Source organism: Protomyctophum parallelum (genome assembly GCF_964188405.1).
Source record: "Protomyctophum parallelum genome assembly, chromosome: 1".
Lineage (NCBI taxonomy): Eukaryota > Metazoa > Chordata > Actinopteri > Myctophiformes > Myctophidae > Protomyctophum > Protomyctophum parallelum.
In genome coordinates, this window is record NC_139697.1 from 76,688,290 (window position 1) to 76,705,233 (window position 16,944).

The window sequence follows — 16,944 nt, forward strand, 5'->3', positions numbered from 1 at the left end:
TATAATACTGTTGTTGTTGTCTTATTCTTTTTTTGGTTGTCATCAGTTCAGAGCTGTGATGCATCAATAACTTGCAAGTGTCAGCCATAATAAGTCACGCCTGGCTGGTTCACTTTATTTGCCAACAAAGTCATTTAAACTCGAGTCTCCTGGTCTGTTCGTTCTCAAGTAATAAAATAGAGGTTGGAATGGAATACACAGAGAGAGACAGAGAGGGGAAAAGGAACTACAGTCACATATCCCAGTAAAAGAAGATATGCACCAATTCAATTCTCTACTGTGTTACTCCTTGATAAAATTCTTGAGGGGTTAATACTACAGGGGAAATTAAGAATGAAATGTAATCTCTTCATTGAGTTTCCTGCTGCCACATAATGGGACCTCCTCAGAGGTGGTGCGCTGGGGTCGGCAGACTGAAGCCTCTCTGTCAATCTTAAGTCTCAATCACGGACAAGGCTTTACCTTGGAATTGACTTTGAAAAGTGCTGAACGCACGTCATTCAGTACAAGGTGCGTACAGATGCACTCTCTGCACTCTGCATATCAGCAGTAATGGAACATTTATTCTACAACTAGTCTTTTTTCCCTCTTTGGTCATTGAAATCGTCCAACCTTTGATCCAGTAATCTTTTGAAAGATTAGTGCCATAGACGTCAAACACTGTTGTTAGCCTGGGTTATTAGTCATTTACAGTACTTCCTCAAAGGAGCATAGCTCTTCCGTCATTCGTCAAACACTCCCCCCGTCCCTTCACCATTGACTACAGTGTAATACCCAATGTACTGTGCAATACTCTGCCACGTATGAATATATAAATATACATTATATATATATATAAATCACACTTAAATATGAAACCTGGATTTAGTGAATGCTGGCTAGACCTGGCAGATAGATTATGAGTCGATTGCTGTTGCCGCCTCAGAGAAAAACAAAAACACACGAATAGAAATCATGACCTTCCTGAACTGAAAGAAATATACATTAAAATAACTAAATAGAATGTCCTCTCTCTACAAAGCAGGAGGAGATAATGGAGAAAGTTGAGCAAAAGGTGAAATGGGGATGAAACCTCCTCACACACACAGCATGGCTCGCCGGCAGCGAGGAGTAGATGATGGTACTGATGCTAGTGAGTACTTTGCTGTGTGCGACAGACTCTGAGCATAAATGAGACAGTCCTGCCAACGTGAATCAGTGTCACGCCCTTGAGTCGCACCTCACTAAAGAAAAATGTCACCTCCAAATGGTCTTCCTTGTACTCCGGCGTCTTGAGTGTAAACAGCACACAAGAGAAAAAGTCATGTCTCATTCTCCCTCTAGGCTACAGATAATTCTTGTGAACAATATCTTCCAAAGTAATGTAAAACAGTCAGAGGGGGATTCTCAATATAGATGAGATGCTCCGTCTTAAAGTGACAGCACATTTTCAACAAACTTTGTCTGCACACAAAAACAAAATGGTCTACCATCTTACCGTTACTACTGCACAACTAAACCTCTCTAAATGGTCATTCTAACAGTGGAGTGAGTGGATTTATAACTTATTCTCAACTGAGTGGATTCAGCACTTATAGATTAGACGCTAATAGACTGGGTTGTCCGCTAAATCCCCTTTTTTCATGTATCGCCAGATGTTGGTGTTCAAGTTCAACGTTGTGTAGCCGTGTCCTGGTCACTGGTTCTACGTCACAGATGTTGGGGTCAGTGCTTTTGGTACTTCAAATGTATAAAAATCGTTTGAAAATACAAGATCTACAAGCTCAATTGTGAGCTTCATCTGCCATTATCGAATGGTCGAAATGTATATAGGGCTGAAGTGGTTAATGTAGGCCATGTGTCGTAATAATAATCCAGAAAGTAGAATATTTGGATCTAAGATGTAGCAAAGTATAAGTAAAAGTACTTGCAAGTTATTGATGCATCACAGCTCTGATGACACCCAAAAAAAGAATAAGACAATTAATCTAACACCAACTTATTTATGCATCCCAAAGGTCAAATTTAACTTTGTGATTTTTGGGGGATAAATAATTACCTCAAGAACGGATATTCAATTAGTGTAATATAACTGAGATGCCGATATCTCGTTTGGCTGACCAGTTGAAACACTTTTAAACCCGTTTTTCAGAAATCTTTGGCTTTGCAGGGCAGAGTGCACCTGCTGTTCCAACACCCCAATAGTTACAGGCTTTGCTCTTTATCTCCCCCTGCATGTCTAGAATTATTATTGTACCTCCACTGATTTAAAAATGTGAATGGGGGGGGAAAAAGGAAGAAAATATCTTTACCAAAGAACGATCCATGTCAGAAGTTTTATCAAACAATAAAACAAAAGCAGTCCTTTTGTCAAAACAGCTGTCCGGTGATATGGAAGATTGAGTTGTTTTAAGAGATGAGTTTGGTTTATTAATTTTCTTTGATTGCGTTTAAGAAAATAATTATCACCACGGCATGTTTGCGTGATGTTCTACCAAAATATAGTGCATATGATGTAAGCATGATTTCTTCGTCATTCCACAATAAAACAACCGTGGTTTGAAATCACTTGCTTGAATTAACTACCCTAGCATTCCGATTCTGCCCAAATTTAATAACCCGCGAAAAACAAAATAGAGATTTGGTGCAGAGGGAAAAAGGACAGGACCCTGGTCAATGACGTATATAAGGTTTAAGTGGCTAATGGTAGTAGTAGCATAATATGTTTGATTTATGAGAATAAAACATTATTCTTTAAACAGCATCATAGAAAAGATTCATACTGTAAACAGGTATTTTGTTGTAGAATAAGACGAGGACAGGATTCCATTATCTCTCATCCAATGAGCCAGTGAATCCAATCCTTCTGGTGTTGGCTGAAAGGAGAGAATGGCTCATTCCTAACCATCCTGTGTGGTGCGGAGACTGATGTGGCACATTAGTTCAGCAAGCAGGCAGCATGGAGCCAGACTTCCACAATGGATGTGTGCATATCATGTGCCCTAGGGAGCTTCCATTGGCATCAGAGTTCACCTGCTTCTACAGTGGAACTAGATGGAGCAGAGAACGTCATATCAAACAATCACATCACCAGGGTTCCATTTGTTGGGGGATGGGGAAGAAAAAAACATGATATATGCCCCCCGGTCATTAGTTTTCATGGCCGGTGGAGATATATCATCCCTGCTTCTGGTCAGAATGAAAATTGTAAAATGTTCATTTTCAAATTTTCAATGCAACAGTACATCTACAAGCTTGCAGATCAGCTATTCTTGAGAATTGTTGTATGATGATGAAATCATTTATACAAGCTATTCTCTCTAATTGTTGTATGATGATGAAGTAATTTATACAGTACAAGCTATTCTCTCTAATTGTTGTATGATGTATGATATGAATTTATACACACTAAGTATAGCCAACGGCTTTCCCGGTCGGTTAAGAAAACGTCTACCCCTAGCTCAGTTGTTTTGCTTTGTATGCCAAAACAAACCCTGAGAATAGACAGTTACATACAGTACATACATGTACAGTAAGCACACGGCTCCATTAGCGGGGCAGATGATAGAGACAGACACTCTTTAACTAAACATGATTCTTTTTTTAATCACTAACTTCTCTCCCTGTTTGACATAAACACCCACTGAGAGATGAACATAAACAAGATGTGTGTAAAGATAAATTAAACACACACACACACACACGCACGCACGCACACACACACACACACACACACACACACACACGAGCCACTCAAGTGACCAACGGCACGAATGCACACATGCACCTGCATCACAATACACGTGATCATATTTTTTAAAACAATATTTAAAAGAAAACTAGAGACATTGTCCGTGGCTCGCTGCTTTCTAAAAGCAGAGTCAACAAAAACACATTCACTTTAAAGTTGAGGGCTCATTATTATGTATTGAGTAAGATAAATTAACACGCAGCATATGCCCTCTGAGCAATCTACTATGTTCTTTCTTACAAATTCCAAATCAAGCGATAGCGACAATTAAAAAATAAAATAAAATAAAACAAAATAAAATATGTATGTTTAAAGTATGTCTAAATTGCAACACACAGTGAAATCAAAGCACAATGGGCAAACGTATATATATACTTTTTTTACAAAGATATTGTTGTAACAGTCATTTTCTGGAAACTGTCAATGTGTGAAGACACTTCTGTCCAAACATGTGCTTATCTCTTTGCTGGGAAAGGCTGCTCCGAGATCAGCTGTTAAAGAGATACTGTAGTCTTATCTGGAGGAGGCCTTTTTGACGACTGGGGGGTCGAGATTGGGGTGGCAGCTGGCCATTCTGCGGATGTTGCTGATCAGCCTCCTGCTGTATTCCCTGTGGTCAACTGGTTGGATTTCCATTACGGTGGTCCTCAAACGACTCTCATCCTGAAGGTTGGGGAAGAAATAAAAACAAAAAGAGAATTACAATTATATAACATAATGCTTAACCTCATGAACCATGGCGTCCGTATTCTGTGGCAAACATTTGATGTAAATAGATCTAAAAGCCAACAACTTGTGTGAGCTTTTAACAAATTATGTGGGATCAAACAGTGTGACTTGCTTATTCGCTCATCAGAATGTTATAGTGGTTGAATGCCATCACTGTTAAGGTTGACGCTATAGTTTATACCTCTCACAATAGAATGTATAAGAGATGACTAAAGCTGGGCTCACATGACAGGAGTCACACAAAGTTTTGAAATCTATTTGCACCTAAACGGCACGCAGATAATCATTTAAACTTTCAGTGGCAACAGACAAGCGGTTGTGATGTGTCTGGGAAAACACGTTATATAGACAATCGCACCACTGATTGTTTAGAGACTGGTGTAATCATTCATTTCAGAAACCTTCCGGGGCGGCCCTGATCACCTGTGAGCAAATCAGGAGGCTTAACCTATCACACTAGAATCTACTGTGAGGGGTTGAAATATCCAATTATCTGGCAAGACTATCCTATAGTGACAGGATAGTCTTGCTAGATAATTAGCCCTTCACTAAGGTCAGATTCTCACCTAATACTTCGGTAGACTCAGATCCGTATGGGCGGGGAAACGGGATTCTTGCATATTTAATTGGCTGCGGTTTGCCTTCACACTGTCATTCGCAGCAATTGGAAACGCAGCAAGGGGGACCTTTATCAATGTGTTCCGTTCATAAACTATAGCCTACACAGTGAAATCTATGGTGATAAAATTACACTCATAACGTGCATGTGTCGTGCCGTCTGGGACCCCCTCTCTCTCTCTCTACGCACGCAGCCGCCACACACTGTTCTTTTGGGCATGGAGGCGCAGCGCTGCATGAGCGCACTGATATAACTCCCCAGTCCCACACAGTGACAGCACTCCATGTTTACGGCACGCACAGACAGACAGACAGAATATTATGTAGGCTATAATACACTGCAGTGTTTTTATGTGTTTTCTTAAGCAATTGATTAATGTAGCCTACACGTCCTCATTTCGATCAGGGCTTCAGTCTCCTTATTCGACCACGTCTATCCACAGTAACGGGACATCTTTGCGCTGCGTAAAATATGCCTTAACCGTCTCCAACTGTGTTCAGCTCCTCACCCGCCACATTATGTTTGCTTCATTTCCTTTATTTACTGCGGATTGCATTCACACCTGCACCGAATCGTAGTCAAGTGCGATTCGAAAAAGTAAAATGCGGTTATTTGCTGCGCATTAGGATTCGAATGAGCCTTCACACCTGCCAAACGAAGCGCACTTTCTGACAATGCGCAGCAGGATTCGTTTTAATCGCAGCAAAGCTCTCTGGTATGAATGTGACCTTAATCGCACCCCAAAAAGCGATTGTCCAATGCCAATCGCGTTTCCTGTCTATCTCCACTATGCCTTATCAATAAAGGCTATTATGCTATATATGCTTCCCAGACGATGCCCCTTAAATTATTTTGAATTACTTTTCCTTTAGTGCCACCCTTAGACCAATTCCCAGTAGTGGGGTGGGGCGTTTAGACTCTTGGTCATTGTTCCCCACATCGAATTCACAAACATCTCTATGGGTTTGTGATGAACAAGCATCTACTAACATTCAAAGCAGGTGTTGTTTTCTTTCATGAGTGCTTAGAAGCAAAAATTCCTCCGCTTTGAAAATGAGGATAATTAACCACGGGACAATGCATCATACGTAATTAACTATTCAAGCATAGTGTACACAACCAGCAAGGGTGGTTCTATATTAACCCATCTGTCTCAAATGCGTTCCAACAGCTTTATGAATATTTTCTATTTCCCCTTGTCTGGTGACGGCAGGACGGGGGTCAAAGAGGTGGTCTACTTCACAGATGACAACTCATTTAAATAACACACAATAAATAAACACTAAGAGACAGCATACTGAACGAGTAAAGGTCCTTACAAACTGGGAGCGTGGCGAATAAACGATATGCGTCGGCGAATATTTCACATTAAAGTATAAACTTGATGCCTCATTCATTCACGTAATGCAATTATCTGCGGAAAAATAATTATATTGCTTTATCAACCTCATTATATATGCGTTCTGTGTAGATGTCATGTCAAAACGGCAGTTTAAATAATGTGAATTAATCGCACAAAATGAATGCTCCCGTTGTGCAAAGTCTTTGAGAAAGCACCTTAAAAAGAAGCCTACTGCAATCAATAGCATTCAGTTGTATTTGGCCTTATTCAGCAGCCAAGTAGTTGATGGAATGTTACATTTAATGGACCACAATGGATGCATCTCCTGACGAAATCATGATCAGGACTCAAAGAAATGCAGATTTCCACAGAGGGCTGCCCTGTAGGCCAACTGTATGCAATCAATGCTACGGGTCAGCTTGACACCGCAGCTTTGATGGCATAGAGATGGCCTACAGGGAAGCTCTCCGTGGATTTGTCTATAGGGAGCTTGCACATTTCTCTTAGGCCTCATTCACACGTATCAAACACCAATCAAGCAAATGTTTGGTTGTTTTTTTAGGCCACCACAATGCTATACCAATGGGAGTCACATGGTTTGACCAAACATTTGTGTTTGATTGCTGATTGCTGGTGGTGTTCTGCCCCTCCCCACTCATCAAACAAAAATGTTTGGTCAAACCATGTGACTCCCATTGGAAAAGCATTGTGGTGGCCTAAAAAAACGACCAAACATTTGCTTGATTGGTGTTTGATGATACGTGTGAATGAGGCCTTAGCTTACTGAAGTAGAACTTGGTAGATTGATTGCTTGATTGATATATTTATTGATTATGAAATAAATGTAACATACATTTGACAGGATACAGGATAACGCAAAAAAAAAGAAGAAGAAATGTACAGTTCATTTCCATTGAGGTCCTTGATCATCCGGTGTATGATGTAATATACAGTATAGTGTGGTGCTGGTGAGTGCCTGAACTGTATAGAGTTCATGATGTGCTAATGTGTCCTTGAAATGTATAGAGTCCATGATGTGCTAAGAGAGAGATGTGTGTTTACAGTATATTGTATTAATGTCTTTAAGGGCATCTGTTCCTAATAAAGAATGTAAATATATAAATGTCAGACTCATTTTTACAGTGACGGAGAGGATCTCCCTGCCTGTAGTGGTGGAAGGTCTTCTTCCCCATGCAGACTTGACACGCCATGAATGTTAATTGTGTGTGTGTGTCTGTGTGTGTGTGTGTGTGTGTGTGTGTGCGCGTGCGTTATATGCTGAATGTTTGGTCTGTTAATACAGGAGTATAAAGGAAGTGTTATCTGACACCAGTGTATTGACTGAGGCGTGCTCGCACGCACAAGCCGGATGTTCCCCGTACATGGCAAATGCAATTAGAACTAGCCCCATTACTATCTGTGGAGAAATTCAGCAAAGTCCTGAGTTTCAAATTGAACTCAGAGAAAAGATCTTTACATGCTCTTTTCCTTTCTCAACATCGGTACATTTTCTCTATCAACCATGGCTCTGTAAGGTATAGAGAGAGACAGATACATAGAGAGACTCTATAGTGAGAGAGAGACAGATACATAGAGAGACTATAGTGAGAGAGAGACAGATACATAGAGAGACTATAGTGAGAGAGACAGAGATACATAGAGACTCTATAGTGAGAGAGAGACAGATACATAGAGAGACTATAGTGAGAGAGACAGAGATACATAGAGAGACTATAGTGAGAGAGACAGAGATACATAGAGACTATAGTGAGAGAGAGACAGATAAATAGAGAGACTATAGTGAGAGAGACAGAGATACATAGAGAGACTATAGTGAGAAAGACAGAGATACATAGAGAGACTATAGTGAGAGAGACAGATACATAGAGACTATAGTGAGAGAGACAGAGATACATAGAGAGACTCTATAGTGAGAGAGAGACAGATACATAGAGAGACTATAGTGAGAGAGACAGAGATACATAGAGAGACTATAGTGAGAGAGACAGATACATAGAGAGACTATAGTGAGAGAGACAGAGATACATAGAGACTATAGTGAGAGAGAGACAGATACATAGAGAGACTATAGTGAGAGAGAGACAGAGATACATAGAGAGACTATAGTGAGAGAGACAGAGATACATAGAGAGACTATAGTGAGAGAGAGACAGAGATACATAGAGAGACTATAGTGAGAGAGACAGAGATACATAGAGAGACTATAGTGAGAGAGAGACAGATACATAGAGAGACTATAGTGAGAGAGACAGAGATACATAGAGAGACTATAGTGAGAGAGAGACAGATACATAGAGAGACTATAGTGAGAGAGACAGAGATACATAGAGAGACTATAGTGAGAGAGACAGAGATACATAGAGAGACTATAGTGAGAGAGAGACAGATACATAGAGAGACTATAGTGAGAGAGAGACAGATACATAGAGAGACTATAGTGAGAGAGACAGAGATACATAGAGAGACTATAGTGAGAGAGAGACAGATACATAGAGAGACTATAGTGAGAGAGAGACAGATACATAGAGAGACTATAGTGAGAGAGACAGAGATACATAGAGAGACTATAGTGAGAGAGACAGAGATACATAGAGAGACTATAGTGAGAGAGAGACAGATACATAGAGAGACTATAGTGAGAGAGAGACAGATACATAGAGACTCTATAGTGAGAGAGAGACAGATACATAGAGAGACTATAGTGAGAGAGAGACAGATACATAGAGACTCTATAGTGAGAGAGAGACAGATACATAGAGAGACTCTATAGTGAGAGAGAGACAGATACATAGAGAGACTATAGTGAGAGAGACAGAGATACATAGAGAGACTATAGTGAGAGAGACAGAGATACATAGAGAGACTATAGTGAGAGAGAGACAGATACATAGAGAGACTATAGTGAGAGAGACAGATACATAGAGAGACTATAGTGAGAGCGACAGAGATACATAGAGAGACTATAGTGAGAGAGAGACAGATACATAGAGAGACTATAGTGAGAGAGACAGAGATACATAGAGACTATAGTGAGAGAGAGACAGATACATAGAGAGACTATAGTGAGAGAGACAGAGATACATAGAGAGACTATAGTGAGAGAGACAGAGATACATAGAGAGACTATATTGAGAGAGACAGAGATACATAGAGAGACTATAGTGAGAGAGAGACAGAGATACATAGAGAGACTATAGTGAGAGAGACAGAGATACATAGAGAGACTATAGTGAGAGAGAGACAGATACATAGAGAGACTATAGTGAGAGAGAGACAGATACATAGAGAGACTATAGTGAGAGAGACAGAGATACATAGATAGACTATAGTGAGAGAGAGACAGATACATAGAGAGACTATAGTGAGAGAGACAGAGATACATAGAGAGACTATAGTGTGAGAGAGAGACAGAGATACATAGAGAGACTATAGTGAGAGAGACAGAGATACATAGAGAGACTATAGTGAGAGAGAGACAGATACATAGAGAGACTATAGTGAGAGAGAGACAGATACATAGAGAGACTATAGTGAGAGAGACAGAGATACATAGAGAGACTATAGTGAGAGAGAGACAGAGATACATAGAGATACTATAGTGAGAGAGACAGAGATACATAGAGAGACTATAGTGAGAGAGAGACAGATACATAGAGAGACTATAGTGAGAGAGAGACAGATACATAGAGAGACTATAGTGAGAGAGACAGAGATACATAGAGACTATAGTGAGAGAGAGACAGATACATAGAGAGACTATAGTGAGAGAGACAGAGATACATAGAAAGACTATAGTGAGAGAGAGACAGAGATACATAGAGAGACTATAGTGAGAGAGACAGAGATACATAGAGAGACTATAGTGAGAGAGAGACAGATACATAGAGAGACTATAGTGAGAGAGAGACAGATACATAGAGAGACTATAGTGAGAGAGACAGAGATACATAGAGAGACTATAGTGAGAGAGACAGAGATACATAGAGACTATAGTGAGAGAGAGACAGATACATAGAGAGACTATAGTGAGAGAGAGACAGATACATAGAGAGACTATAGTGAGAGAGACAGAGATACATAGAGAGACTATAGTGAGAGAGAGACAGAGATACATAGAGAGACTATAGTGAGAGAGACAGAGATACATAGAGAGACTATAGTGAGAGAGAGACAGATACATAGAGAGACTATAGTGAGAGAGAGACAGATACATAGAGAGACTATAGTGAGAGAGACAGAGATACATAGATAGACTATAGTGAGAGAGACAGATACATAGAGAGACTATAGTGAGAGAGACAGATATACATAGAGAGACTATAGTGTGAGAGAGAGACAGAGATACATAGAGAGACTATAGTGAGAGAGACAGAGATACATAGAGAGACTATAGTGAGAGAGAGACAGATACATAGAGAGACTATAGTGAGAGAGAGACAGATACATAGAGAGACTATAGTGAGAGAGAGACAGATACATAGAGAGACTATAGTGAGAGAGACAGAGATACATAGAGAGACTATAGTGAGAGAGAGACAGAGATACATAGAGATACTATAGTGAGAGAGACAGAGATACATAGAGAGACTATAGTGAGAGAGAGACAGATACATAGAGAGACTATAGTGAGAGAGAGACAGATACATAGAGAGACTATAGTGAGAGAGACAGAGATACATAGAGACTATAGTGAGAGAGAGACAGATACATAGAGAGACTATAGTGAGAGAGACAGAGATACATAGAAAGACTATAGTGAGAGAGAGACAGAGATACATAGAGAGACTATAGTGAGAGAGACAGAGATACATAGAGAGACTATAGTGAGAGAGAGACAGATACATAGAGAGACTATAGTGAGAGAGATACAGATACATAGAGAGACTATAGTGAGAGAGACAGAGATACATAGAGAGACTATAGTGAGAGAGACGGAGATACATAGAGACTATAGTGAGAGAGAGACAGATACATAGAGAGACTATAGTGAGAGAGAGACAGATACATAGAGAGACTATAGTGAGAGAGACAGAGATACATAGAGAGACTATAGTGAGAGAGAGACAGATACATAGAGAGACTATAGTGAGAGAGAGACAGATACATAGAGAGACTATAGTGAGAGAGACAGAGATACATAGAGAGACTATAGTGAGAGAGAGACAGATACATAGAGAGACTATAGTGAGAGAGCGTGAGACAGGTTGGAGCTGTGGTTCTCAAACCGTTTAATTTCAAGGACGCTCAGTTTGGTATAAGGTATATAAGGCCACAGACCCCCGTTTTTATCCCACGATTTTGTAACCCATTTTTCACCCCTGTGTCAATTATCTAATGTGATCCTGGGCTCTACACACCCTCCGCCAACCTAGTCTCCATATATGGGGGACATGGGGAGAGCAACGGACTTTAAATATATTTTTTATCCCACGATTTTGTAACCCATTTTTCACCCCTGTGTCAATCGTCTAATGTGATCCTGGGCTCTACACACCCTCCACCAACCTAGTCCCCTGGGGGACAAGGGGAGAGCAACGGACTTGAACTCATGCTTCCTTCATGCCTGAGTGCTCCTTTCCACCTGACAGGGGGTAGTTTCCCTGGTTGGATGTAGCGCGTGGAAGGAACACGTTATTCCAACCAGTTCCTTTCCCCTCCATCAGGCGCCCCGGCTGGCCAGGGGGAGGCAGTTCAGTGTTAGATTTATATACCAAATTCAGTCAAATAGACCCGTAAGGCCACAGTAGCCACATCAGCATAATGCCTTACCACGTTTCCAAACACATGTACATTCTAATGGTGGGGATAACCTTAATCATATCATTTATTCTGCTTATATAGTTGTACTGTCTACATACAGTGCTGCTGGCTTGCCTTACAGCAGCTACTCGGGGTCTGCTCAAAATACGGCATGTTGTTTGATATAATGTTAAATGTTAAACTCTAAAAAGAGTGTGGGTATGATCTCTAGAACTAAGGAAGCATTACCAGAAGCTCACCTTTCCCTCTTTCTCATTGGTAGGTGAAGTTATAGGTTGTGAAAAAGTGTAAATACCTGGGTCAAATAATCAGAGACGATCTCTGATGAAAAGTTCACATGTGTATAGATAATGTTTTAAAATAGCACTTTAAAAAAAACCTATTGCACTCCACTATATACAGCCCACTTGTGGTGCCGTTACAGCAATGCTATAACGACAGATTGTCTGTCCTGATGAAGAAACGTTGAATAAAAAGCAACATTTTTGGCAAGTTTCTGACAGTGTGCGGGACCCTTCTTTGTCAAAATTGGCCTTAACAGGCATCACACAGTGATACAAGGTATTCCTCATGCTTCTGGAAACACTGGAGGCAATGTTTATATGTTTTTAATTGATCTGGGCTTTACTGAGTGCAGTCTGGCAGTCTGGTACTCACTACTCAGGCTATCTCTGTGTTGTTGTCTCCACCAGGCCGAAGGCATGTGGGGAGAGTATGTTTTGCACTCCGTCCGTCCGCGTGTCCGTCCGTCCGTCCATCCGTGTGTCCGTGAACAGCTAATCTCGGCCACCGTTAACCCGGTCGATGCCATATTTTGCACACACACTCCCTGGATGCCAACGATGAACCTCTGCCCCAAACTTTCCAGAACAGCCTGTTATAGCGCCACCAGGAGGCCGCTTTGTGCAAAACAAGTTTTTGCACAGTACACCTACAGATTTGGTCCAAACATCACGCAAATTGGTACACAGTCTCTCTAGAGCCATTCAACGAAACGGGTCTTTCAGATTTATCAGACTCCATCCTGATTGGTTAAGATTGGCTTCCAAAGTTCACAGGAGTGCTCAGTTTCAAACAAAATGCTGCAAATCATGAACACATCGCGTGATTTCCTTGAAATTGTGCACCCACATTCCCACTAGGCTGAGGACGAAATGCCACATGAACAATTTCAACTCAGCCTCAAGGTGGCGCTATAACTGGCCGAAAAGTGTTTTCACCTCTAACTGCACGGATCTGTGGATAACCTGGTGGAGACCTGTGCCCAGAAGGGCACTTTTTCTAGTTGTCTCCACCAGGCCGAAGGCATGTGGGGAGAGTATGTTTTGCACTTCGTCCGTGTGTCCGTCCGTCCGTGTGTCCGTCCGTGTGTCCGTCCGTGAACAGCTAATCTCGGCCACCGTTAACCCGGTCGATGCCAAATTTTGCACACACACTCCCTGGATGCCAACCATGAACCTCTGCCCCAAACTTTCCAGAACGGCCTGTTATAGCGCCACCAGGAGGCCGCTTTGTGCAAAACAAGTTTTTTCACAGTACACCTACAGATTTTGTCCAAACATCACGCAAATTAGTACACAGTCTCTCTAGAGCCATTCAACGAAACGGGTCTTTCAGATTTCTCAGACTCCATCCTGATTGGTTAAGATTGGCTTCCAAAGTTCACAGGAGTGCTCAGTTTCAAACAAAATGCTGCAAATCATGAACACATCGCGTGATTTCCGTGAAATTGTGCACGCACATTCCCACTAGGCCGAGGACGAAATGCCACATGAACAATTTCAACTCAGCCTCAAGGTGGCGCTATAACTGGCCGAAAAGTGTTTTTATCTCTAACTGCACGGATCTGTGGATAACCTGGTGGAGACCTGTGCCCAGAAGGGCACTTTTTTTTATTGTCTTTCTATTTTTGTCTCCACCAGGCCGAAGGCATGGGGAGAGAGAGAGAGTATGTTTTGCACTCCGCCCGTGTGTGTGTGTGTCCGTCTGTCTGTGTACTGTTAGCCTCGATAGCCAGGCTTTCATTTCGTCTGCGCGAAAGATGAAAGCCTGGAAAAAGCCGTGGGCTGAACAAGTCTAAAAGTGGGAGTCAACCCTTCCGGGTGGGCGTCGCTCTAAATGATGTGACGTAGCGCTGCACTAGGGGGGAGAGGAGGGGCCGGGGGTGACGGACAGATCGATGAGATCCAATCAGGGTGCGCGCATTTCTGAGGCGCGACCCGCCCCTCTAGACGAGAAATGTCTCGCTCTGGGTCAGGCTAGTGTACTGTTAACCGGGTCGATGCCAAATTTTGTACACACACTCCCTGGATGCCAACGATGAACCTCTGGCCCAAATCTTCTTATAGCGCCACCAGGAGGCCGACTTTTGAAAAACAAAATCCTGGAAATCGTTACACACTCTAGTCATGTGTTCAAGCCGGATCTGTCCGATATTTCATATTCCATCCTAAATGGCTAACATTGGCTTTCAAAGTTTGCAGGATTGGCCCGTTTTGAACAAAAAGCCTCAAATCATGAACGCAGTGTGCAATTCACGTGAAATCTTTCATGGACTTTCCTACTAGGCTGAGGAATATATCCCACCCTTTTCACATTGGCCTGTAATAGCGCCACCAACAGGTGGATTTTTGCGAAACACATTTTTGGAACAAAATGCCTCAAATCATCCAATTCAATTGCCATCCAAGGCGTATGAAGAAATGGCACACTTTTCACATTGGCCTATTATAGCGCCACCAGGAGGCCACAAGCTGACTTGCCCTGGTGGAGACCTGTGCTCCGAGGGGCACTTTATCTAGTTTTTTTACAGACATTTTGTGAAGCTGACAAATGTCAGATTAAATTTGCTGTATCCCAACATATTTTTTTATGAGGCCATGGTTAAGAGCAGCTCTGAGCCTATGCTTAAGTCCAAACATTCCTCACGGATGCTTGGTACACAGCCCCAGTAGCAAATTAGCCTTTCAATAATTAATCTAATTAGGCTTAGACAGACTGTAGCTAAATGCTAATTAGCGCTTAATCAAGAGAAATGATTCCATAGCCTTGTTTTCCGTTATCCCTGCTGCAATGACCACATAACAAATCTGTGTTGAAACAGATTGAGATGTTTTCAGATGCATGTCATCACGCTGCGCCTCTTTTTTTAAATCTCTTCCAGGAGGCTGGAATGGCAAAAGGCAGTGTGATTATGTTTTCACTCCTGTGAGTCTGTATGTCCGTCCGTCCATGAACAGCTAATCTCGGGGACCGCTGGACCGATTGGCTTGAAATTTGCATGCACACTCCCGGGAGGCCAAGGAAAAACTTTCATCTCAATTTTTCAAAATCGCCCCAGCACAGGGCCAACAGTAAGACAGATGTTTGCTATACTATGAAAGCAGCGATATCTAGTTGTTTTGTTTTTGTTTTGTGTGCCTATGTTGCAGGTCAGTAAGAAATAGAAACATGCCCTTAAACATTAATAGAATTAAAATAAAATAGAATATTGTCCTTATTCAGTAACGGACTACTTTTATTTATTACCAACAGCAACATTGCTCTAACTTCTTGTTGGTTACGCCACGTCACCAACCAATTCAGCCGACGCCTAGCTAATGCTAAAAGTTGTCTGCTTGCCATTGCGATAACTGTGGTCATTGAAATACTGAAGGTGTAAACACAATGTTCAAAGGTCATGTTTGCTGGATAAGGTTTATGTTGAACAATGAACAATACAATTTCCTGTTAACACGACTATCTTTGCAACCATTTTGAAAGCCAGTGAGTACATTTAACACTTAAACCCTGTAGTTCGGGCTGGGAGGCTGGCATAGCCATCTGGTCACCTAGGCTGGTAATCCAGCCCAATAGCGTGTCGCGGGTTTGACTCCCGATCCCCATTTCTCTCCCCATTTCCTGTCAGCCTACTTTCAATATATCAATAAAGGCAGAAAAAGCTAAAAAATAAATAAAACTGTAGTTCACCATAGACACCCTTCTATACATCAGATCGCGCCACGTTGTGAGCTTGTAGCTCTGCTATCTTTACTGAATGTTCGCACCCCCGGAATAGGGACACTAGGCTTCATAAAAACCTTGTACCATTATGCATAGCTGACATAGGGTTATTGCATTTATATTTGGAACACTGTTTTGTTGAAAACTGACTAGTAATAGGCAGTCCCACAGCAGACACTGCCAGTCAGAATTCTCATTGACAAGAGGACAATGATGAGTTCCATTGTATGTCGTTCAATTCCAACCTTTTCGTCGAGCGGAAAGTAAATTGTACAGTATGGCACGTCAAATGCCATTGTGTTCCTCTGCGCGGCTACTTACATTGTATGTCTCCAGCTTGGCTCTGTTTTTAAAGATGTGAGTTGTGAAGAAGGCTTTGCTGAACACGTCATCGAATGCAGCCTCATCCTAGTGCACACGCACAGACACAGACACAGATACAGACACAGACACAGACACAGACACACACACACACACACACACACACACGGCTGTCACATGAAAAGACAGCAGCTTTATACAGGACATAGTCAGTTGGAGTTAAATTGGGTCATATGGACAAAGCCAAATTGGACAATAATAATAATAGCTCAAATACCATTTTATGGTGCCACAGATTCATATGTTTACCATAGAGATGTCTAAAAATATTTATATAAAATATTTTAAGCCTTGAACCAAGCCATCTAGGCTACTGGTGAATCATGACCATAGAAATAAAGGCCAAATATGGAGTCTATG

At 41.5% G+C, this 16,944-nt stretch overlaps 1 protein-coding gene across 1 annotated transcript in view; it reads right to left on the reverse strand.

Annotated features, from left to right (window-relative positions):
- Positions 1 to 3,676: 3,676 nt before the first annotated feature.
- The window catches only part of LOC310875480 (replication protein A 70 kDa DNA-binding subunit-like), a 70,632-nt gene continuing 57,364 nt past the window's right edge, over positions 3,677 to 16,944 (reverse strand). Inside the window, exons 16-17 of the mRNA XM_083788724.1 lie at positions 16,525 to 16,611; positions 3,677 to 4,393 (exon numbers count right to left, since the gene is read on the reverse strand). Of these exons, the coding sequence (XP_083644850.1) occupies positions 4,244 to 4,393; positions 16,525 to 16,611 (237 nt within the window). The 3' untranslated portion in view covers positions 3,677 to 4,243. The remainder of the gene's footprint in view (positions 4,394 to 16,524; positions 16,612 to 16,944) is intronic.